At 44.6% G+C, this 24,792-nt stretch overlaps 1 protein-coding gene across 4 annotated transcripts in view; it reads left to right on the top strand.

Annotated features, from left to right (window-relative positions):
- CHST10 (carbohydrate sulfotransferase 10) overlaps nt 1-15,932 on the top strand; it is a 30,275-nt gene extending 14,343 nt beyond the window's left edge. For 3 of the 4 annotated variants that reach the window (XM_086701335.1, XM_086701334.1, XM_086701336.1), the window contains 4 exons: nt 4,118-4,209; nt 9,902-10,136; nt 12,284-12,389; nt 14,078-15,932. In XM_086701335.1, the coding sequence (XP_086557461.1) occupies nt 4,118-4,209; nt 9,902-10,136; nt 12,284-12,389; nt 14,078-14,615 (971 nt within the window). In that variant the 3' untranslated portion in view covers nt 14,616-15,932. Of the gene's footprint in view, nt 1-4,117; nt 4,210-4,479; nt 4,609-9,901; nt 10,137-12,283; nt 12,390-14,077 lie in introns of those variants that run through there. The other variant, XM_086701337.1, reaches the window with a different exon arrangement.
- The last annotated feature ends 8,860 nt before the right edge of the window (nt 15,933-24,792 follow it).

Here is a 24,792-nt window from a genome sequence, read left to right as displayed (position 1 = left end):
CTGAATGAGGTTTGTGAACGTGTGACCGAAAGGGATTTTCTCATGTGCTGGAATTTGTTTCACTCATGTTCACAGTGTTGTGGCTTTTGAACCAAAAGCACAATGTGAAGTATCATCACAAAGAAATAACTGACAACACAGTGCTCTCCTATATGATGAGGTTCTATTTTCTGTAAAGCAGATGGCACATCCTTGGTGTCAGCGTTCAGGGAGCCAATTGTAACTCTGGTGTTTGTGGGGCTGTTCCTTCTGGCTCTGACCTCTGGGAAATGGGGCTCTGTTCCAGAATCTGCCAGGGGACGAGTGTGTTTTCTTTTTACTCTCCTGTTATTAATGATTTCCCTGCCACTTAAACTGATAGGAAGGGTGGATTTGTCTTGAAACACTGTTTAAAGTCTCACTTACCTTTTCAAAAAAATAGTTTTATGGTCTTTCTTCAGCTCAGCAAGGAAGCCATGGAAATATTTGTGGAAATGACTCATCCTTGGTTAAAAAATTTCAGCGTCATACTGATCTAAGTTCAGGTGTTCTAACTGGACCGTACCACAAGAAATAAATCCCATTCAGTGACGGGAATTTGATGGCATGGTACAGTGAGACTTGAAACAAAAAAACGACATCTTTGTGAATCCGGTGTGTGTGTGTAGACACTGATTTTTCTTCTCACTTCAATTTGACTTCCTCTTCCAATCTTTTGCCTCCACTCAGCCCTTCACCTTGGCTGTTAGTCGCTTAAGGGCAGGGTCCGTGACCTGAACATCTTTGCGTGCCTACTGCCTGCGTGTGATGGACAGGTGACTGACGCTGGGTGGCTGATGCCCAGTGTGGTCAGGGAGATGAGTGGATGTGATCACTTCTAGAAGAACAACAGGGTACATCACTTGGCATGTTTAAAGACATTTTATAAAATATTGTAAATATAACGATGCCTGTAACAAAAGTGATCTGATGCTTTATGAGAACACTTGGCCTTACCTACAGGATGAGAATCCTTGATTCTGGAGCTAGAGGCTTGTTCCTAACGGTCAGGGTGGAGAAGGAGACTGTCCCTTGATCTTAGTGGGGATAATAGCATCTGTGAAAACAAATGGTTGTTGACAGAGCAACAGAAATAAAACAAATCCAAATGTAAACTGTGCTATCAGTTTTATTTGAAGCAAATATCAAGAAGTTTAAAATCATAAAAATGATAAAAATTGGTGGATGACTGACTGGTGTTTGTGGTATTGGAAGGCAAGATGTTCCGCAGTTGCCAAAGCTTGTTCTGTATGCTTCCGAGTGTGTGGAACAGGTTGCTTCAGAGATTCATTGGCAAGTCAGCTGTTTAGAATTCAGGATGCATTGTCCCATCTGAAATGTTATTAAGGAAGCTTGGGATTCTGCAAAATCCATTCAACCTGTGGCAGAACTAAGCATTGCGGTGCTAATCTTAGAAGACACTGTCAGAACGCGAAGTGACCAGATAGGCATAGAATGTGAATTTTCTTGTCAGCGTGTCAGTGCCCAAAGATGACAGGTTGCAAAAGAGGAGGATGGGTAGAGGCTGGTCTCTTGGAGTCCTTGGAGTGCATTCAGGAGCTTTGGGGGCTGAAGGCACATAGACAGGGCTCTTTGACCTTACTGCAGGTACAGACGAGCTCCTGCACACAGCTTTGGTTAGGATTGCGTTTTAAATCACATGTAGACAAGAAAAAAGATTTTAGTAGCGTTCCTAAAGGTATGTGGCAAAGAGGTTTTTATTGGAGTCCGATAACTCAAAGGCGTGTAACAGATGGGGAGAAGGGATTATTATTTTTGTCAGGTACTTGTAAGATGTTTTTGCCCTCCCTGGGCGAGGAGGATGTCAGCCCATGGTGCATACCAGTAGCAGTGCTTGCCAGGGGCCTGGAGGAGGTGTAACAGCCAGACCAGTGCAGGTGGGAGCTGTAGTCCAGTGTGCACATGTTGCTATTAATGACCCAAGAGGAGTAGGTTTTGATTATTTTTTAAAAGTGAAATAAATGTCCCTTTGTTGATGCTGTGTTATGCTGATTTTGGTACTTTTTTGGTATCTACTTTTTCTCTCTAATTACGTTTTTAGGCTTTGCAAAATTTTTTTTAATGTTTACTTAGAGAGAAAGAGCATGCTTGCATGAACAGGGGAGAGGCAGAGAGAGGAATAGAGAGAATCCCAAGCAGGCTCCACACTCAGTGCAGAACCTGACTTGGAGGCTTGATCTCATGACCACGAGATCACGACCTGGGCTGTTACCAAGGGTTGGACACTTAACTGACTGAGCCACCCAGTGCACCTAGACTTTGCAAAATTTTGGAAGCAAATGTTTCTTTGATTGTAAAGATCTGAAAATTATCTTCAAATTCTACTCAAAGGTTTCCCCCAAATCAGTTTTTTTTGTAAATTATTACTCTGGACTAGCATTTTGTAAGATTCGTCTGGTCTAATCTCACTTTCCATGAATTTTTAAACTAATGTGTAAATACTGACTTGACTGCTAACTTGGTTTTTTTCTAATTACCCTTTAATTTTGAGATCACTGTAGAGTCATATGCAGTTGTAAGAATGCAGAGTTCTGTGTACCCTTTACTCAGTTTACCCCAGTGGTAACATTCCAGAACTACAGTGCAGAGTTACAGTCACAATGTTGACAGTGATACAGTCAAGATGCATAACATCGCCATCACCACAAGGATGCCTGGGTTGCCATTTTATAGCCACACCTCCCTCCCTCTCCCTGTCTCCCATCCCTGGCCCCCACCCCCCTTGAAAACCACTAATCTATTCTCCATAATTTAAGAATGTTATGTACAGTATGTGACCTTTTGGTTTTAGCTTTTTTTTATTCAACATAATTTTCTGGAGATTCATCCAACTTTAATTGGGTGTATCAATACTTTGTTCCTTTTTATTGATGAGTTATATTCCATGGTGTGGATGCACCACCGTTTGTTATCCATATACCTGTTGAAGGACATCTGGGTTTTTTTTTTCCATTTTGGGGCTTTACAAATGAAGTTTCTATAAACATTTGTATATAGGTTTTTGTGTGGATATAAATCTTCATTTCTCTGGGATAAATGCCCACGAATGCGATTGCTAGGTCACATGGTAGTTAAATGCCTAGGTTTTTTGTTTTTCTTTCTCTCTCTCTCTCTCTCTCTCTTTTTTTTTTTTTTTTTGTTTTGTTTTTTGTTTTAGGGGTAGGGAGGGGCAAAGGGAGAGAGAGAGTATTAAGCAGGCTCCATGCCCAGTGTGGAGTCTGACTCGGGGCTTGATCCCACAACCATGAAATCATGACCTGAGCCGAAATTAAGAGTTGGATGCTCAACCAACTGAGTTACCCAAGCACCGTGCTTAGTTTCTAAAGAAACTGCCAAACTGTTTTCTAGAGTTCCTATGCCATTTTACATTCCCACCAGCCATGTAAATTAGTCAGTGTCTCTATGGCCTCATTATCATTTGGAGTTTTCACTATTTTTTATTTTAGCCATTTTGATAGGTCTGTAGTGGTATCTCATCGTGGTTTTCATTTGTATTTGCCTGCTGGCTAATGACCTTGAGTAGCTCTTCATGTGTTTATTTGCCATTTGTAGATCCTCTTCAGTAAAATGCCAGTTCATGTCTTACCCATTTTCTAATTGGATTTTTTTTTTGTCTGCAGAGTTTTGAGAATTCTTTACATATTCCAGATACTAGTCCATCATCAGATATTTGATCTGCAAATATCTGCCCCCAGTATGTAGCTTGTCTTTCCATCCCCTTCATAGGGGTTTTGCAGAGCAAAAGTTTTTTTGGTGAGAGTCAGTTTATCAGGTTTTCCAAAGATTTTCTCCTATGTTTTCTTCAAAGTTTTATTACATTTAATTGCTGATGCATTTTGCATTCATTCTCGAGTAAAGTGTGAGGTTCAGGGAAAGGTTCATTTTTTTGGTCTATAGATGTCCAGTTGCCAGAGCATCGTTTGTTGAAAGGCCTCTCCTCCACCGAACTGATTTTGTACCTGTGTCCAATGTCAGTTGGCATATTTGTGGGGGCCTCTTTGTGGGGCCTCTGTTCTGTCTCACTGATGTGTGTGTCTGTTCCTCCATAAGAATATGCTTTAACCTCTCTGTCTTCTAGCATACAGTGCGAAACAGGAATTTCTGTTGCTGACAGCCGTGCCAGATGTGGGGAAGTTACCCGGAGAGAAGCACTTTCCTGAGGAACTGAAGGTGGGCACAGCAAGGCAGAGGGCAATGAGGAGCAGAGCTGCTTCTCTCCAGTTTCACTGTGGTGTCTTCTTTCCACCCGCTGTGGCCCCATTGGGTCCCCCTGTCACATGGGAACTAGCCTCCCCTCTGTGCTCATGTCAGCTGGTTTCCTCTAACCATCACTTTCTGCTTCATAGTTGTGACTTCTGTTACTTCTGCACCTTTCTGCTCATCTTTTTTAGCTTCTCTTTGGAGGTGGCATGGTCATATCTATTTTTATGTTCCTCACAGTGCTTTGTACATCATGGATCCTCTGTAAATGTTGATTGTGTTGAATTCCTGACCAGCTGAGAAGGAGCCTTGGCAGGGGAATGGAGGATGTTGGGCAAGGTCAGGAGAAAACCAAGACAATGGGAAAAGGTCTCTGACCCAGAATCCTGGAACTTTAAAGTTAGGAGGGGGTATTGGACCAAGGAGCAGCTAATCTTCCCTCCAAGCACTATGGATAAGAGAACCGAGTTTAGGGAAAAGGCTAATCATCCCGAATCATCTGGGCATTAGTGGCAGAGCCCAAGGCTGCCGACTTCTACTCAGCACTCTTCTTGCTTGACATTCTGACTCCCAAGTCTTTCTCCTCAAGCTCCTTTTACACAAAACTTCCTAATCGTTCCCCAGCCAAGATGAGGAGCATACTCTTGAGATCCCCTCTTACTTCCTAACACCCATTCCGTGGTTTGGTTTGCAGTTATGCCAAAAGAAATGAAATGGGTAGACCGAGCTAGAAGACATTTATCAGCCCAGAATTTAACCATAGAGAAGGAGACAGTTCCTGTCCTTGATTTGCACAAGAAGGACAACAGATTAGAACCTGACAAAGTCTAGAAAGTGTGCACTTGGTTAGAGTGAAGTACTTTTGGAGTTTACAGGTTGTAGGACACTGATTGATTCATCCAGTCTGCAGAACTCCCTGAAGCAGACCTGGAATATTGCTTTTAGGTTGAGGCATTTCCAGGGCAAGGGAAGAGAATGGATGGACCACAGAGACAGGAAACCAGAGAAACCTGAAGGAAATAGGAGAGTGGCCTTAATAGAAGGGGGTGAGGAAATAAATGTTTAGTTACTGGCATCAGTAATGACACAGAGGTGGGGTAAGAGTTTCACAAGAGAAATGCAGTGCTCTGAGACCAGGGTGCTGGTAGGATGCTGTGACTTGAAAAGAACAAAAGTGACCATCCTGGGGGGTGGCACTCTTAGGGGACAGAGGAACACACTTCCTGCAAAGGCTGTTGGTCTGCAGGACTAATTGTGGTTGGAAATACTGCACCAGAACATGCCTTGCAGTTCACAGAAGACTTTACTGAGTTTTAATCTTACCCGTCCTCAAAAACAGCCCTCTGAGCCATAAGTATTTTTATTCTCATTTTGCATTTGGAAAGTGTGAGGCTCAAGGAACAGAGCCAGTGTATCAGGGACAGCAGGTAGTGGGCGGGGACTTTCAGCTACATGTCCCCTGTCCCCTGCACTTTCTCGCATCAAGGGGTGTGAGGGAGTGGGGAACAGTGGTCAGACTCAGTGCTCTGAGACCAAGAGTTATTATGTTAAACTCAGCAATGTCTTCCCAAAAGACAGGTGACTTCTAAAGGTGATCAGGTTGTGTAGCTCACCTTTAAAAGTTTATTTTGCACAGTTGTCGAGTGAATATTTTGTACACCTGAAACTAATACAATGTTGTATGTTGGTTATACTTCCAATTTTTAAAAACTGCAAAAGAACGTTTATTTTGTGCTAAATATAGCTGAATATTTGAATGGAAAATAATGTCAGTCATTAAAATTGGTTTAGTATAGTTGCAAAGGAAGAAAACAGAAAACCATGCCAGTCCATAAGCACCATTGAATGAGCAGTTGTCTTCCTTTATATTTAATGCTTAAGCTTGAAGAAAAGCAAATTTGAAAAGGAGGAAGATTTTCTGCAGTTTCTTGAGAACTTGTTTGGAGGTGCTGCCCTGCGATGCATTGGTCTTGAGTGTCATCCGTGATCCAGGTTAGATCTGAGGTTTAAAGCAATTAGAATAGAGTGAGGAGAGGAGACAGAGACTGTGTCGATAAGTAAGCAAGAGTTGGGGTCAGGGAGGGAATGAGGTTAAATTAGACTCCATTTATGAAAGCACGAAGGCAAAGGCCAGGGTGGTGGGCTCGTGCCCGTGCTCCCTAGGGAGGAAGACAGGTCCCTGGGAAGGATCAGAGCTGGGTAAGTCTGCAGGTGCCCGCTCTCACTTCTAGAATGTCTTGACCTCAAGAAGTAGCCATTAGGAATTCCCAAGACACTCTTCCCTTCACCAGGGAAACCCAGGAAATTCAGTCAAACCTGTGAGAAGGGATATCAGGGAGTTTGGTTATGGCAGATCCATGAGGGAAAGCAGAGAACTGGTGTGGTGGGGTGGAGTCCTCTGTTACAGTCTTTCCAGTGTGTTCTCCTGTGTTTTGGAAGGCTATATCTCTCTCCCCCATTTTACACCTGACTTAGTCCCAGGGGAGGACTCGTTGTTACAGCAGCCTCATAAATGATTGCTTTGGAAACCTAGTGCATTTTAACAGATAAAAGGCCATTTTGGTCCATTCAATAAAGTTAATTTAGGGGACCATCTGATTTGAATTCTTGGAAGAAGTTCTGTGTAACTTAAAAGGAATGAATAGACAATAAACAGCAACAGAAACATTTCAAAATGCTGAGGAAAAGAGCCACAGTGGAGGCGGCCAAAGGAGTGGGGTTGGCAGAAACAGACTATTCAGAACTGCCTTTCAGAATGCTTCTTGGGAAGTCAGGAGATCTCTGTGGGCAGACATTCTACCGTGATGTGAACAGGGAGGGGGTAATAAGTCACTGAGGACAGGGTGTCACTGAACTGCTGGCATATTCCCTCTGCCTGCTCTGTCTTACTCATCTCCTACCCCCCAACACACACTCAGGGCGTGTACACCCTCATGTACACGGACAGTGCCATATATTCTTACTCAGCTGAGGCTTTCCCCGTGTCTCCACAGAGCACTGAAACCAGCCAAACACAGAGTAAAGACTCGATAAATACTTGTCAAACAGTTGACTCTCCTGAGTGACGGAGCAGTAGAATTTTGAATCGAGTGTTAACAAAAGCCATTTTCTGTTATAGATATTCTGTTAGGTTCTAAAGCGGTCCCCAAAAGTGTATGTCATAATTTGGAACTTGAGCTTTTTCATCTTTTTTGTTTTTTTAAGTCCACTTGCTCTTAAGAAGGAAAGTCAAATGAACCCATTTTGCGTCTGCTTTCCTTGCCAACCATACTGACTCATATCTGATTTATTGGGCAGTGGAAAGGCCCTGTGGCCAATTCAGGAAGTGTCTAGAAATAGTGGTTGTCATTCTGTAGAAAAGGGGAGGAAGGAAAGAAGAAAAGGGTTCATAGCTGGTAAGAAAGGGACAGGCCAGCCCTGGAAAGAAATTCAGGGGGATCTGGCAGAGTTGTGGCTTTTAGTTAGTGAAGATCATGCTGAAGAAAGACAAAAATGTGCTATGTTTGCAGAGCTACCTTTGGATACATAAAGTAACCCAGATGTGGTAGAAACCCAACCACAGAGGACTTGGACCAGTTTTCTAGAACCTCTTAGAAGTCTTTATAGGTGCTCCCCCCACCAGGCAATAGTTTTAATTCATCTTTTTTATGAAGAAATAAGTTATGTTCATTTTGTATTTTAAGGAAATAGCCAGCATTAAAAGGAAAAAACATCAGCTACGGTCCATCACAATCCATGGCTCTCTTTATCACTATCAGAAGTTTTATTAGGTTTCCTTTTTAAAAAACATTCATTGAGGTATAACACCTGTATGGTGTAAAACTACATTTCCTGAATGACAAGCACATGGTTATTCATGTGCTTAACCTGTGTTGAAGGAGAGGGGGCGGGCTCTGCACCCTAGTGGTGTGAGTAGTGTGGGAAGTGTAGCCTCTGTGAGCAAATGATGGAGCACACATCAGCACTAGTTTCTGCTCGAAGGAGTCCTCCCACCTGGTGGGAAGATCCATGTGAGCTGTGAGGCGAAGTCTGATCCCAAAACCCCTGCCCACCTCCTAACCTAGGCCTCCTAACCTAAAATGACTTTCTCCCTCTGTTGTACATGAGCCTAATCCCTGCCCCCCTGTCCTGAGGAAAAAAAGACATTTTCTGAACAGGATTACAGATGGCTCCCTGCCTTCCAGGCAAATCAGCCGCGAGACCCACGCTGACCTATCCTGGCAAAATTTGTAACGTGCTGAAACATGACAGAAAAAAAATCCTACAGGCACCCAGGTATTAAAAATGGGTTGCCTGCAAAGTGTGGCAGTCAGGTGGGCCGCACGTGCACCTCCCTGCAGCCGTCAGTGCCAGCCTGAGGTGTCGTAGGGACGGTTTTCACACTCTGTATGTGAAGGCTACAGAGGAACTGTCCTAGCTACACACAGACTGGGAATGATACTGTTTCTGAGAGGAGAAACTACTGAGAGACCTACTCCAGATAACTCGGAGGTGAACAAAACAAACGCTTCCGAATCCAGACGGCATACGATTAAAAAAAAAAAAAAAAAAAGAGTCTCTTAAGGGGCGCCTGGGTGGCGCAGTCGGTTAAGCGTCCGACTTCAGCCAGGTCACGATCTCGCGGTCCGTGAGTTCGAGCCCCGCGTCGGGCTCTGGGCTGATGGCTCGGAGCCTGGAGCCTGTTTCCAATTCTGTGTCTCCCTCTCTCTCTCTGCCCCTCCCCCGTTCATGCTCTGTCTCTCTCTGTCCCAAAAATAAATAAAAAACATTGAAAAAAAAAATTAAAAAAAAAAACAAAAAACAGCAGCCACAGCGTCCTGGTGCAGCTTGCACCCCAACCTCAGAGGCCCAGCTGGAGGCTGTGCCCGCAGCGGTTCCCGTGGTCCTGGGCTGGTCGTGGGCTGCCAGCGTGCCCACTTCCGCTTGCTCCCAGGCCCACTTTCCGGGCTGCCGGGGGGGATCTCTGGACCCATGCTCACGCGGATGTATTCACCGGGTGGGAGGACGTGCCCTGACACCTGCCCGCAGTGGCCACGCTTCGGGTACAGCTGACACCGCTACTGCGCAGAACTCGTCCCCTTTGTTTAAACCACGGTACAGGGAAGCTTAACCGCGTGCTTGTCACGGAGTTGGAGGTGGAGTAATGGCTTTTGCATTTTTAAAACACACTGAATGAGTTAATTTAGTTAATTTAATCATGAATTTTAAACTTTTACCAGTATACCAGAGGGTCTTCAAAACAGCCAGCACGTGTGTTGATGACTGGTCCTTAGGTACAGTTCACATACGTACACTCAGAATTGAGTGGAAGGAAGTGATAGGGAGCAGGAAGGGGGCAGAAACTGGCCTTCACTAAGATCCCTGAATGCAAAGTACCCTGCGTGTCCAAGAAGCTATGGGCCACAATCCCTGCCATCAGCTAAGTGTCGGCAGCTCACCCACTGCTACCTCCTAAGTCTGTCCAAGCTGAGGAGGAAGAAGCATCTTCATGTCTCTGCTGAGCTTTGGTCTGGCACATCCATGTAGTCTGAATCCCGTGAAAGTGAATGGTACCTACAGAGCTCTGCTCTTCCTATGAGGTCAGGGGGCAGGGCCTCCCCGGTGGCTTCTATTTTCTATTAACAAGGCCCTTGTGCCTCTTTTGCCTCCTTGTTACTTGCAGCCAACCGGGAAAGTGCTTTCAGACAGCCGGCTTGTTCAACCCCTGGTCTATATGGAGCGCCTGGAACTCATCAGAAATGTCTGCAGGGATGAAGCCCTGAAGAATCTCTCACACACTGCGGTATCCAAGTTTGTCCTGGACCGGATATTTGTCTGTGACAAGCACAAGATTCTTTTCTGCCAGACTCCTAAAGTGGGCAACACCCAGTGGAAGAAGGTGCTGATCGTGTTAAACGGTGCGTGCAGCGCCTGGTGGATGTGTGTGGTCAGTGGACAGCAGGGTTTGCCTGGGGAGGGGCACTGTGGCCTGGGCAGGGGAGACGGAGGAGGACTGCAGGAAGGAGCTAAGGGAAGGGACAGTTGTCCTGGAGGGGCTGGTAACCTTGTAGTCAGTTCTCTATTGTTTTCCCTGTTGAAGTTGTACTTTAAAAGTTGGTGGTTTAAAAGTTTTAGATACTGAGGTTTTCAAAGGGCCCTGCCTATGGCCAGAATCTCCTCACTTTCCACAGCGGAATCCCTGTCTCAGGCAGCCTGCCTACCCCCAGGTTGACCCCTTTTCTTCTCTTCAGATATGTTGCCTTGCTTCTCAGCTGTTGCTAGTTCTGTCCTGGTAAGTCGAGGCTCCACACTCACTGCCCTCCCAGCTGTCCCTCTGTAGTGGGAGGGCCTGCACCCATGCCTGGGAGGGCTGCCCCCTTCACCCACAGATGAGGTGTTCTGTGCCGCTTGGGTAGAAAGCAAGCATCTCCATTTTACACTGAGCTTCCATAGTCAGAGGATTCAATTGACTTGCTTCAGGAAATCGGATCTTTATTTGGAAACAAATCAGATCATTGAAAAGTGACCTCATACATTACAGGTTTTGATTACTCACTACTCTCTTCAGATATCACGTTTGCTTAAACTCCAATTACCTTGAGTAGGTCCAAGATAAATATGGGCTCTGTTAAATTCAGCTTCAAAAGGAAATCATTCCAGGACCAGGAATCAGCCCTCAGAGCACTGTGGGAGGTGGCCCTGGGGTCTCTGTCCTCTAGCCCACATCTCCTGCTGTCCTCAGAGTTGTTGGTCATTTGGCCTTTTCATGGTTGTTTGGGGGAGAAAAGGGAGGCACTTGCTTCAATTTTATAGTGTTTGATTAATGTGCTTCTTGAGTCGACAGAATGTTTGATTTTTGACATCAAAGATTGAGGTTACAAATCAAATTTAAAACAATAATTACACAAACGTCTCACAAATCTGCCAGCACAGTGCAAAGCATCAGACTCTAAAGAAGTAAACACCAATTTACAAGGGCAGGATAAAAATGGGGGCAGGTTTGCCAGGCCATAAGATAGAGGATGGTTCCAGTGGCTGTCTTCAGTGGTCCCTGGAGACACCTGCATGGGGACAAGTACTTGAGCAGGTCTCGGCACACATCCTCAGAGCTGGTTCTTTCATTGTCCCCTCAAGAGCAGACGTTCATCTTGCTCATTTTATGGTCATCCAAAGCACTTTGCGCAGAGTTCTGGACTGGCACTTACATATCTGGAGAAGGTATAAGTCAAACAGACAAAGCAGTGGCCACTGCCTAGATGGCCCGACAGATCCTTCCCTGCTGGACTCCAACACAAGAGGATTAACACAAATAAGGATGGAAGGTTTGCAGAGGCCTGGCTGGAACCTTCATGGATAATGACATTTTGTTTCCATTTGGCTAAATAGAGAAAAGAATGAAAAACCTACTCAGTCCACCAGGCTGAGGACGGAGTGTACCCAAGGTTCCTGCTCTGCCTTCTTAAACCCTCCTTGTCCTCCTTGTCCCTTGCTTCAGATATATCACACCGCTCCCACAACAGTGGCCAGGTTTTCCTAGCACCAGTCAGCTTTGCCACTTGCCAATCTGGGACATGGTGAGGTTGCCTAGGAACCACCTTAGGCCTGGGGATGTGGGACTGGGAGAGCCAAGCCCATTGGGAGTAATGGGCTCCGCCCCGCCCCCGCCAGGGCCTCAGGCACCAGTATGTTTCACAGTGCCACTCCTCTGGCTTTCCCCCCCAGTTTCAGAGTAGAATGAGTGTTGCTTGTTTTAGGAATTCTGTATGCATACAGGGATCTTTTTTAAATGTCAGATTTAACCTAATTTAGGTGTGCTGCCAGGAGTAGGTATTGGCAGTGTCCCTCCCCTTATCCCCCCCACCCCCAACTCATCTATTGGCTTATGGATTACCAGAAGCTTTTCTTCACTCTCTCCTCTTGGCACAGCAGTTGGAATTCAAAGACGTAAACTGAGATTTAGGGGATGGACTTGTGGGGAACATGGGGCCCAAGTTAAGAAACCAAGCATCCTCCTTTACAGGTAGCACTGAGGTGGCCAACCTGTACTCCCTTGTTTCCTTACCAGGGGCCTTTCCTTCCATTGAGGAGATCCCTGAAAATGTGGTTCATGACCACGAGAAGAATGGCCTCCCTCGTCTCTCTTCCTTCAGTGATGCAGAAATTCAGAAGCGGTAGGAGAGGTTCCTAAGGGGAGGGGGATTTTTGTAAAATCCAAGGCCCAGTTCCCTCCTTACCATGTGTATCAAACTGCTCTGAGGAATACTGGGGGCTTTTGGTTTACTTGGGTGAGAGGCCACTGAGCATATGCTCAGGGTTCAGTGCATTTAAAGTCACAAACCTTTATGAGAATTTCACAATGTTTTCTCCACTCTTACCTTCCTGCGGTCCATTAAAACAAAGGTTACACAATTTTCTTAGTAGAAATGAGTAGTTGTCTTTGTTCTGCTTCAGTCCTGTTAAATTTTATGGATTCCTTACTTAATAGAACCTTTATGTCACAGGAAAGGGATTTGCATTACAGGGATTCCCACTTAGTTTTTCATTTTCTTCCAAAGGTATTACACCTGCTTCTGTCGTAGCTGCCCTAAGGAGAGGGGTGGGGGATGGACCTGACATAGGCAGAGAGAGACAGACCTCACTGACCACAGCAAGGATGGAGACTGGGCATTTTAAAAATCACTTAGCTAGTGAATTGAAAATTTCTTTTTAGGGGCACCTGGGTGGCTCCGTCAGTTAAACGTCCAACTTCAGCTCAGGTCATGATCTCATGGTTCGGGAGTTCGAGCCTGGAGCCTACTTTGGATGCTGTGTCTCCCTCTCTCTCTCTGTCTCTCTCTCCCCCACTTGTGCTTGCTCTCTCTCTCAAAAGTAAATAAACATTAAAAAAAAAAATTTTTTTTAATTTCTTTTCATTAGCCAAGAAATGACCCCATAAAACAAAGCTTAAAAGGAATCAGAATGCGTAAGCAGCAAATAAATGTCAGGGCACCAAATGAACTCTGACCTCCCTTACTTTTCAGCCACTTGATTTTCATTGCTTCTGGCATTGTTTGGTCTTCCCAGTTTGCACAAAACCTGTAGAATGCAGGTGTTAAATGCCAGATCAGAGAGCCTCCTGGGTAAGGGTGTCTTGCTATCCACCTAAGCACTGATCTCACGGGAGCTTTTGTGAGAAAAGGAGTTCAAGTGTGCAGAGCACTGAGCACAGTTTCCGGCATGGAGTAAGCACCGTAATTACATCAGTGGCCGATGCTGTCATTGTTCCATCAGCACCATTACAGGCCCATCATGCTGCCACCACTGCACCACCCCCGTCACTATTGGCAGCTCCCCTGGGCCGCCTTCCTGCCAGCTGGAGCCTGCAGCCGTGTTCCCCACTTCTCTTACCTGTCCCCTGCTCTGGCTGTCCTTCCCCTGGCAGTTGTGAATTGACTCTATACAGATGGACCCTAAAGTAACTTTCTCTGGCCTCTGCTATTCCTATCTCTCTCAGGGTTCCTGGCCTTGTCAGTTCTCTGCCCAACAAGACTTAAATGTCCTTGAAGTTTTGGAATATTCAAATATCTATTCAGATAAATAGATGTCTTCACAGTGACCTTCTCAGGTGAGGAGTCCTGTGGCCTGGGACAGTTATGGTTTCTGAGCCCCCACTTCCTCACTGTAAGATGGGTCAGTAGCAAGATCTGCTTCCAAAGGTGGCTGAGTGAATTCAGAAATGCATGTCACTTGCTCCTCACAGGAGTGCGTTCTAGACATGGTGGCAGCGGCTGCAGTAGGGACCCTCCCCTTTCCCACCTCGCCCTGGTTACCATCAACAGCATTGGCCTAACTGCTTGTTTATCTTCATTTCCTTCCTTAGCTTGAAAACATACTTCAAGTTTTTTATCGTAAGAGATCCCTTCGAAAGGCTGATTTCTGCATTTAAGGATAAGTTTGTTCACAATCCCCGCTTTGAGCCTTGGTACAGGCATGAGATTGCCCCTGGCATCATTAGGAAATATAGGAGGAACCGGACAGAGACCAGGGGCATCCAGTTTGAAGATTTTGTACGTTACCTGGGTGATCCAAACCACAGATGGCTGGACCTTCAGTTTGGGGACCACATCATTCACTGGGTGACGTACGTTGAACTGTGTGCACCCTGTGAGATAAAGTACAGTGTGATCGGTCACCACGAGACCCTGGAGGATGATGCCCCATACATCTTAAAAGAAGCCGGCATAGACCACCTGGTATCTTACCCCACCATCCCTCCGGGCATTACCGTGTATAACAGAACCAAGGTGGAGCGTTACTTTCTGGGCATCAGCAAACGAGACATCCGGCGCCTGTATGCACGTTTTGAAGGGGACTTTAAGCTCTTTGGGTATCAGAAACCAGACTTTTTGCTAAACTAATGTGTAAAACTGTGAATTCACATCTTTGTTAGACCAGAGGCTAACCAGGTGGGAGATGTGGGCACAGAAATGACACATCCTCCATTCCATTCCTACTGGAGACACCGCAGTCCCCCATGGACCTGTGCATGCCTCGGCCGATGAAGCTGGACCCTGACCGTTATGACTTAGTTTGGACATAAGGTGCACTGAGGGCCCTGGCAGCTTCCCCCTCGGTCCTCTCCCCTGTCAATGCCATAAGGCCTTCGCTGTCCTCAGAAGGGGAAAGGGACTAAACATTTGTAGTCTGACAGTCTGGGAAGAAAAATTACATGGTGTAGGAGTCATTTCCATTTCCTTCAGTTGTGGAAGAGGTAGATACACAGCTCCCTGAAGGGTGGGGTCCCGCCTGTCACTGGAGGGTTGCAAGACTAGCACTTTTAGGAGAGAGGGAGAAGCTAATGGTCCACAAAAGTCACATGGGGCTGATACAGGATCAAATCTGAGTAATAAAATTACACCTCTGGCTTTCGTCCTAGTGCTGCTATAATCACAGGCAAACCATTTTTCCATGACTCTCTTGTTCCTGTGAAATTCAGAGGTGACCCAAAGGTACTTTTCAGCAGTTCATCTTTCCAAGATCTGTGCCTATGTCTTCTAGTCCATATTTCTGAACTGCCTGCCAAACACTTGTCTCACTCAGCCCAAGAGATACAACTTTGGAAAGTGAGGGGACTATACATTCTTTCCATCTGAGAAAGGGAACATCTCTGGGGGCCTTATAGGGCACATAGCATGGGGGAAGGGAGAGCTGCTTAGGTTTTGGCACTCCAGCTGCTGTGGATTTGAGCATGTCCATCCTCTTTGTCCCATCCCGATGGACAACACCCGTCTCTAGGGCCCCCCTCCGGGACCAGAGGCAAGTGTGGGAAACTTGCCAGCACTGCAGAATCAGTGCAGTTTACACATTGCTGTTTCCTTTCATCTCTGCAAAATGCTCACCACTGGACCCATTTCCGATAATGCCATCATCCTGAACTGTAAGTTGGATACTCAAGTTCACCAGCAATAAAATCCTGGGCCAAGGCAGCCTCCAGTAACGCATCTTCCAGGCACGGAGGAGCAAGCCACAGCTACTATTTCAGATGTCAACTGACAATGAGGGCTCTTGAGATTCAGGATAGTTTCCCTGTGAAAAGTCCTAAGTGCCCGACTCTGCACAGTGCCCATGAACCCTGCTTTTCTTCCAGGCAGCCTCAATCTTCCCTCTCTCAAAATGGCTTCTTGAGTTTGTAAATGTGAAAGTAAAAGAAAATAAAAAATATGTGCCAAATCTAACGTGCTGCGGTTCCAGGGGAGGTGCTCCATGGCCACACATGGTCCTTGAGACCTGGTGACAGTGATAGGCAGCTCAGGCCTGCTTAGATGGCTGCTAGGGACAGGACTGTGGAAGGGAAGCATGGCTAAAGTGTGACCATTGGCAACATTGATGACAGGCAGTGTGGTAGCCTTTCATCCTCAACTGAAACACAAAGGGTGTAACAGGAGTTATTTTTCTGTAAAGTTTTAGCAAAGTCTTGTTAAAGTCATTTGATACCTAATGAGCTGATTACCTCTTTTCTATTTGAAACGTTATAGTGTGAATAGTAATGTATGTGAATTTAAGGCCTTAAAGTTAGTCCTAATTTAAAAAGATAACGTTTTCTTTCTTAAACAAAAGGTTGGACACCTGGGTGCCATCCCCCACTTCTGGCATTTAGATTTAGGTCATTTTTCTCTAGCATTTGGTTCATTTTCCTAACATATTTTGCCAAACAGGTGGAGACCATTACCACAGCATCTCCTGGGCATTTCACAGTATATCCAAAACCTGCATTCCCACAACCATCCCTACCCTCCGGGGCTACTGACCCTGCAGGCCTCACTCTCCCGCCCCACTAAGGCCATCTGACTTCCTCTCACCTCCAGAGCCCACTGCCTCCCCTTCCAGGCCTAGAGCAGGTGCCCATGTCCCTGTCTCCTGAAGGAGTTTTTCCCTACACTGGTGCTCAGAGAGGACTTTACAGAAGCATCCTGGGGCAAACCTGGTTGCGTCTTTCCCGGCAGCGCCCAGCTCTTGCTCGGGACCTCCTTCCTCAGAAGTCCCAATCAGCCAGGTCCTCTTCCGCCAGTCACTACTGCCGCGGGCGGGGCGGGGTCAGTTGCCCATGTGGGGCAGGGCTGGGCAGGCCTGGATGCTTGTAGGGTGGGGCTATGGGCGGGGGCCAGGCCGGAGGGGTGCCACAACCGCCCTGGCGGGGGGGGGGGGGGGGGGGGGGGGGGGGGGGGGGGGGGGGGGGGGGGGGGGGGGCAAAAGCCAGCCCCTGGGAAACGTCTAGGTGAGAACACAGCAGTAACATTAAGCCTGGAGTTAAACAAGAAGCCACTGTGCCTCCCAGAAGTGGTCTTAAAACAGGGAGGGCAATTCCTAAATTTAAAAATTTAATCATAGTAGGTTGACTTAATAGGCTTTTATCTTCAATTACTTTCTCTTATTGGATTTCTCTCCTCACACTTTGTAGTTTTATTGGTCTTAGCCCTGAAAACCATTATAGTGATGTGTCTAGAGTCGAGATGAAATTTGATTTTCATGGTGGCTAACTGCACAGAAATCCGGCAGATTACCACATGCAAGGGACTCAGCCTGTAACTCAGAGGTTCCTCAGAGGAAGAGCCTCAGACCAGGGAGGGGTCCCAGCAGGTTCCCGGGGATGTTGGTCTCCCATCCCCCACATTTGACACCTCACCCTAACCACACCCTGCTTCCCCCCTCTAAACCCCAGCATGGCCTGTTCAGCTGGAATCTTCAGAAGCAGGACACAGCAGAAACCTGGATTAGAACAGGGGAATAATAAAGATGGCAGCTGCGTGAGAGGAAGCAAGTCTTGCCACCTATTGGATGAAGTTTAAGTTGTTCAAGGTATATTTCCCAAGCCCTGCACCAGGATTATGGGGTTCCAGAACTGAACCTGGTATAGTAGGCTCTCAAAAGAGCAGAGGTGTGGGAAGTTCTGGAACAGGGCCGCACAGGCCCCCCAGGTAAGTGGGGACAGTCTGGTGGAAGTGGCAGGTACATGGGGAGGATCAGGGAAGGTATAGAGAGCAGGAATTATATCTTTGCTTCCTTGCCCCCAAGACAATCTCCCTGTCAGAAGTTATCCTAAAGCCATCTTAAACAAGGCTTGGATGACAATATCACATCCATAATCTTTATTTTCCTCAAGGCTGAGTCCCTTTGTTTACCTGACAAATCTCAATGGTCCTTTGCTTCAGGTCTTTGACAGTCTTATTTCTTATTGTCTCAAATCTGTAAACACTCAATTTTTGTGACAGAACAGTCTCTGTTTTCTCTATGTCATCCATATCACAGGTGCCAGTTTTACTCATTACTGCACCACAGCATGACCCTAGTCTCAATCCTTCCAGTCTTTTTTTTTTTTTTTTTGTCACGCAGTCCCTAAAGTATTCTCATGTATTTTAGGTTTATGTAACTGTAGCCCCAATATCAAGGTATCAATTTCTTTATTATATAGGATAACATTAGCTGTTATAACAAATACCAAGATTTCAGTGACCTAAGACAATAAAATGATTTTTCTTGCACACATAACAACCCAACAAGTCTGTTCCTTGTAGGCAGAGATTTTTCCATCTTATGGTTCCTTCATTTCCAGGGTCTTGTCCTCTGCTTCTAGGAGAAGGATAAAAAGCATGGAGGAGCACTGGGGACATTATTATGGACCAGTTGTGGAATTGGGACACGTCCCCCCTACTTCATTGTTTTGGCCCAGGGCAATTTCAGGGGAGCTAGGAAATGTTATTCCTGGCTTAATAGATATTTCCTAGTGACAGCTCCACAAATTTGTGGTGGATGTTGGCAAATTGGTATTAATAACCCCTATGTAACTATAGTGCTTTACCATTTATAAAGCATTTTAATGTAAATAATGACACAAAGTAGGCCTAAAAGGTTTGTTGTCTCCATGTCATACAGGGAAAAATGGCCTCAGAGAAGTTAACTTGTGCAAGATCATAAAACTAGACTTTTGGGCACATCCAATGTGTAAAGAGCTTGGAAGTTATCACTCCTGTCCTTACAACAAAACAAACAAAACAAAAAAATTAGAAAAAAAAAAAAAAAACAAACCCTGAAAAGTAATGCCTTTTCTTGTACTCATCAGAGAATTGAGATTGCAAGACAAACTGTGTGCTGAAATCTGGAGACAAGGGTGAATACAGAGATTCCCAGCTAAGATCTGCTTACCTAGAGTGGAAGCTACTGAAGCCATGAACTGGTGGGATCACTCAGATGGTAATTTTGACAAATATTGGGTGCTGACTGTAGGCTGGCTTGAGAATAAGAAACTCCTGGAGGCTGCGTGCACAGGGGTTTTTCTAGATTTTCAAGGGTTTTACCTCCAGGAACCCCACCAGTTTCTTATGGTGAAGAGTCAAGAAACATCTCCTGCTGCTTCTGGCAGGTGGAAGAGAAAGGTGATCATTTTGAGATATGCCCAGACATTCTCCATAAGAAAGGACTACTTTCTAGGGGAAAAGACTGTACCAGAGGCTTGTCCCACATGGGAGAGGAACATTTACCCAGTTCCTGCCCTCCACCCCCATGCCTTCCTATCTTTATTGAAGGGGCAACAAAAATAATAAAAATGCTAAGAATCCCCTGTGAAGGTCACACCCGAGAGACACAAGTCCAGTAAAAGACTGGGATTTAATAATTAAAATTATAGAATGCTTCAGGGCACCTGGGTGGCTCAGTCGGTTAAGTGTCTGACTTTGGCTCAGGTCATGATCTCACAGTTCATGGGTTTGAGCCCCATGTCGGGCTCTGTGCTGACAGCTAAGAGCGTGGAGCCTGCTGCAGATTCTGTGTCTCCCTCTCTCTCTGCCCCTCCCCCGCTCGTACTCTGTCTCTCTCTCTCTCTCAAAAATGAATAAACATTAAAAAATTAAATGATAGAATACTTCCCCACACACACTTTGCCACCACATCAACAGGTATTAAATATAATTGAGTTACAGTTGAAAGAGCAGAAAGAGCAAGGCACACACTCTGTTTGAGGAGGACTTCTTAGGGAAGCCCCAAAACAGTAGAGGACGCAGAAGCAAGGACATTAGAGGGAGCTGAAGCCTCTGGCCCCTACAGTTACAAAAAAACATTAAATGCAGTCCAACACCTAGCCAGATTAACATAAATCCTCACTCACACCAAAAGCCTTTTACCTCAGGTCCAATTACCTGATAACATTATGTCTGGAATTTTAACAAAAAATTGCAAGTCATGCTAAAAGACAAGAAAAAAACCCCACAATCTGAAGAACATCAGAACCAGATTCAGATATGACACAAATGTTGGAATTATCAAACAAGGAATTTAAAATGACTGATTAATATGTTGAGTGCTCTATTAAAAAAGTAGACACCATGACAAGCAGATGGATAATGTAAGTGAAGAGATAGAGACTCTAAGAAAAATCCAAAGAAAATGCTGGAAATCCACAACAATGAAACCAACTAAGAATGCTTTTGGAGAGCTAATCAGTAGACTGGGCACTACATCTGAAGCAGGATGGTGCTATCTGAAGGTTAATTAAAAAAAAAAAAAGTGGATTTAGATTAGTTGTACATGTATATGCAAATTCGAGGGCAACTGCTAAACAATATAAAATGTAATTGATAATCTAAGAGAAGAGATAAAATGGAATCATATAAAATGTTCAAAACAAGAGAAAGCAAACAAAAAGAACAAGTACAGTGAAAGGAAAGTTATAAACATGACATTAACCCAATTACATCAATAATAACTTTAAATGGGAATGGTCAAAATCCACGAATTAAAAGAGATTGGCAGAGTGGATAACACTGTATGTGTTATACAACAACACACTTAGAATATAAAGATCGTACAAATAGTAGCAGAACCAAGAAAATCCTCACTCCTTAACTTCAATCCATTTCTCCTCTCTTCACAGTGCACACTATCAATTAATTACAGAGCCAAGTACAGTGTCTAGGAAAAACAGCCTTATCACGCCTCTAACATGTCAAGTTGGATAAACTAGGCCATCATTCTCCTGCTAGTCTTTGAGGGCTTGCAGTGATTGCCAACAAAATATTGGATTAAATAAAGCTAAATCCTGATCATCCTGTAAGGAAGCATTAGGTTATCTGTTATTGTAAAGAACTTTTTTTTTTTTTAAGATTTTAGTATTCTCTACACCCAACATAGGGCTTGAATTTACAACCCCAAGATGGAGTCATCACATGTTCCCTTGACTGAGCCAGCCAGGCACTCCAGAAAGAATTTTTATTTTTATTTATTTAAAAAAAAATTTTTTTTTCAACGTTTATTTATTTTTGGGACAGAGAGAGACACAGAGCATGAACGGGGGAGGGGCAGAGAGAGAGAGAGACACAGAATCGGAAACAGGCTCCAGGCTCTGAGCCATCAGCCCAGAGCCTGACGCGGGGCTCGAACTCACGGATCGCGAGATCGTGACCTGGCTGAAGTCGGACGCTTAACCGACTGCGCCACCCAGGCGCCCCCAGAAAGAATTTTTAAATAGATACACCTCCTTACATTTTCTACTCTCCTTTACCCCACCTCCCCTGCCCCAACCAAGACCATGTGATGTGACCTTCAAGGGCAGGCAGGGACATTTTTTTTTTTTAAGAGAGAGAAAGTACAAACAGGGGAGAGGGGCAGACAGAAAGAGAGGGAAAGAGAGAGAATTTTGAACAGGCTCCACACTCAGTGCAGAGGCTGATGTGGGGCTCCATCCCACGACTCTGGGATCATGACCTGAGCTGAAGCCAAGAGTCAGTAGAGACTGAAGCCATCTCTACACCCCCATTGCAAAGACCCATGAGCATCTTTTCTACTTCCCACCTGCCCTGACCCATAGCTTGAAGGCAGGGATGCTAAATGAAAGCACATACACATACAAACAAAGTTGCCAATTTCTAAATGTATGTCGAGTTCAAATCCTGCATTGGGTGAGCTCCAATGCCACCCCGGGTAAGCTTGAAACCCTCTTTGGGTAAACATGAGGCCCGCTTAGGGTGAGCCCCGCTTCTTTCCTTCTCTTTCTCTCCCTTTCTCTCTCTGCCCCTTGCTCATTTGCACCTTTTCTCTCCCAAATAACATGAGAGAATCTTGTCTGGAGCCAGGTAAGTTGGCTCTGCTCCACCTTAAGATCTAGAGGCCCATCTAAAGGCCCAGATAAGCTCCTTTATGGCCAGAAGCTTTAAGAAAGAGAGGTGGATAACACCTCCAAGATGAACCTGAGAGTGCTGAGTACAGGCAGAAGGAAGGAATTAGGGCCTCCTGTCCCAACATTGTTCCTAGTAATAACATCTGGCTGTATCACAGAGGTTACAATGGTGTTTTTTGGCTGGATGAGAATACTTATTAAAAAATCACTGTTGCTTCGAGGTCTTCACAAAAAACTGAAAATCCAGGTGGTAAGGAAAGAGTATTTCTTTTGCTTTCTTTCTATAATCCCTTATATGAGAAATACATTTGAAGCTTCTGGTTCACAAATCCTTTGGTTGTATCAATACAAGAGCTACATTTTCTAAATTCATAATTATGAGCCATGTCCCTGCATGAATAAGTACATTTACTTATATCCCAATAACAGACTATAATGTTGACACTGGGATACAAAGTCAACATAAGCCTAGAATCCCCCTAATTTCTCGCTGTTCCAGCCAGGACTCCTGCAGCTCTGTGCTGACCCCCTGACTTCATGTTGCTCAGACCCTGACCTGGGCACTGAACCCTGCATTTTTCAGAACGCCAAACCCAAAGATTTATTCTCAACCTCCATACCTGGGTTACAGATGGGGATAATGAAGTAGCATTAGCCACCTTTCCTGGGTCCCAGCCTTCTTCCACTCTAGACCTTGCTGCTTTCCATGGGGCTCTGTAGTACCTGCCATTCTCAACTTGCACCCCTCACCTCCATTTAGGCAGAATCCTAGCTGATGTACCCTAAACAATGGTGTTCTTTTGCCACCTAAATTTTGGCATGAATGACTTATAAATTCCTAAGGTCAATAACTCAATAGCCATGAAGTTTAATTATCAGAATATTTTTTTAAGGATACAGTCTTCATGAAGCTAGACATGATGTTTTCTTTTTTAATTTGGGGTTTTTGTATTTCAGCATGAGTTATAATTTACAAGCCATCAACTTTGCCTATTTTTTAAAAAATTTTTTTTAATGTTTATTTATTTTTGAGACAGAGAGAGACACAGCATGAGCAGGGAAGGGGCAGAGAGAGAGGGAGACACAGAATGTGAAGCAGGCTCCAGGCTCTGAGCTGTCAGCACAGAGCCCGACGCGGGGCTCGAACTCACGAACTGTGAGATCATGACCTGAGCCGAAGTTGGACGCTTAACTGACTGAGCCACCCAGGCGCCCCAACTTTGCCTATTTTAAGTCCACAGTTTGATGATTTTTAATAAATGAAGGTAGTTATGCAACTATTACAATCTAGTTTTAGAACACATCCATCACCCAAAAAAAATCCTGCATGCCTATTTGAGATCAATCACTCTGCCCACCTTCAGCCCCAAGCAACCACTGATCTTTGTCTCTATAGTTTTGCCCTTACCAGAAATTTTCCATAAATGGAATCATATGATACATAAACTCTTGAGTATGGCTTCTTTCCTTTAGCATAGCCTTTCAGTTTCATCCATATTGTCACATGTCTCAATGTTTAGTCCCTTTTTACTGCTGAATGGTATTCCTTCCTATGGAAATACCACATTTTGTTTATTTACCATTTCATTGATATTTGGATTGTTTAAAGCATTTAGCTCTTATAAATGAGGATTTAAAATGTTAATATGAACATTTGCATACAAGACTTTGTGTAGATATGTTTTAATTTCTCTTGGGTATATTCCTAACCATGGAATTGCTGGCTGTAGATAGTTTCCATTGGTCAGTTGGTTGGGGTTTTTTTTTGTTTGTTTTTTGGTTTTTTGGTTTGTTTTTTTTTTTTTTTTTTTTTGGTAAAAAAAAAAAAAAAAACCAAAAACAAAAGAAACCAATGTTATGACTTTAGGGAAGTATTTAAAGGGCAAAAAAAATAATAATAATAATACCAACCCCTATGTTACATAGAGAATAAAACTAAAGAATTAGCCATAAGCATATTGCTCAGAGAAACTATGTGGAAACCAGAAGGATAATAATAAAAATAGCGGTGGTGTATCCTTTAGTCTCCAGTGAGTCGGTAGATATTAGACAATTGTGACCAAAACCAGTGGACTTCTAGGCCAGGGACCACCCCATAGAAAGGCATGGTCACCTCTGCCTAAGCCAGGGAGTCTGGGAAACCCCAGGATCTCTAATCTCTATAACAGAAAGAAGTGACAGCCCATTTCCTTCTTCCCCAATATATATGCATGAAACCCCATGATTAATCAATTTCCTCATGTTTCACAATTTTCCCATTGATGGTATCTCTTACTGATTTTGAAAATAGCCAGATATAGGAACACATAAAGTTTTGGATAAATTGAAAGTGGTTCCTTTAGGAGGAAAATTTCAAGGACCTCTGATCTTCATGGCACTTTCAAGTATAAGAAGATGAACAGGAAAATTGATGTGAGAATACCCATTTCACAGTTGGGAACATCAAAGAAGAGCTGCACAAATTAAGGGAGCTTTAGGGTCACCCCTTATTCACTGGTTGTCTTGTACTGGCAGTTTTTCTTCCAGCTTTGTTTCACCGTCTTCCTCCAGGGGGCACTGTTTCCTATTCTAATACCTGCTAAACCTAGGTTCTCTTCATGTAAGCAGGGAAGTTCACTAAGATACTCTAAGTAGCTACAGTGGTGACAGTACAAAACACTAATGTACAGAAATTAGGCCCAGGATGTACATGGGTGGATTTTCTCTACTAAAGAGCATGTAGAGAATAGGAGATCAAACCAAGTCTACAGAGGGATCACTGAAAATCTCTGAGCCATGGAAATAGAAATCCTGTCTTTTTCATTAAATGGTAAGCTCTAAAAACAAACAGTGGAAAGCTTCCCTTCTGGGGAGGTAATTCCTAGTACAAGATGCTAAAGCATGCAGAGATTTTGTTGTTGTTGTTGTTGGGGATGGTGGTACTGGTTAGT

This window comes from Puma concolor, chromosome A3, assembly GCF_028749965.1.
Source record: "Puma concolor isolate L17-30 chromosome A3, mPumCon1.1.hap2, whole genome shotgun sequence".
NCBI lineage: Eukaryota > Metazoa > Chordata > Mammalia > Carnivora > Felidae > Puma > Puma concolor.
This window is presented reverse-complemented; position numbering and strand designations above follow the sequence as displayed.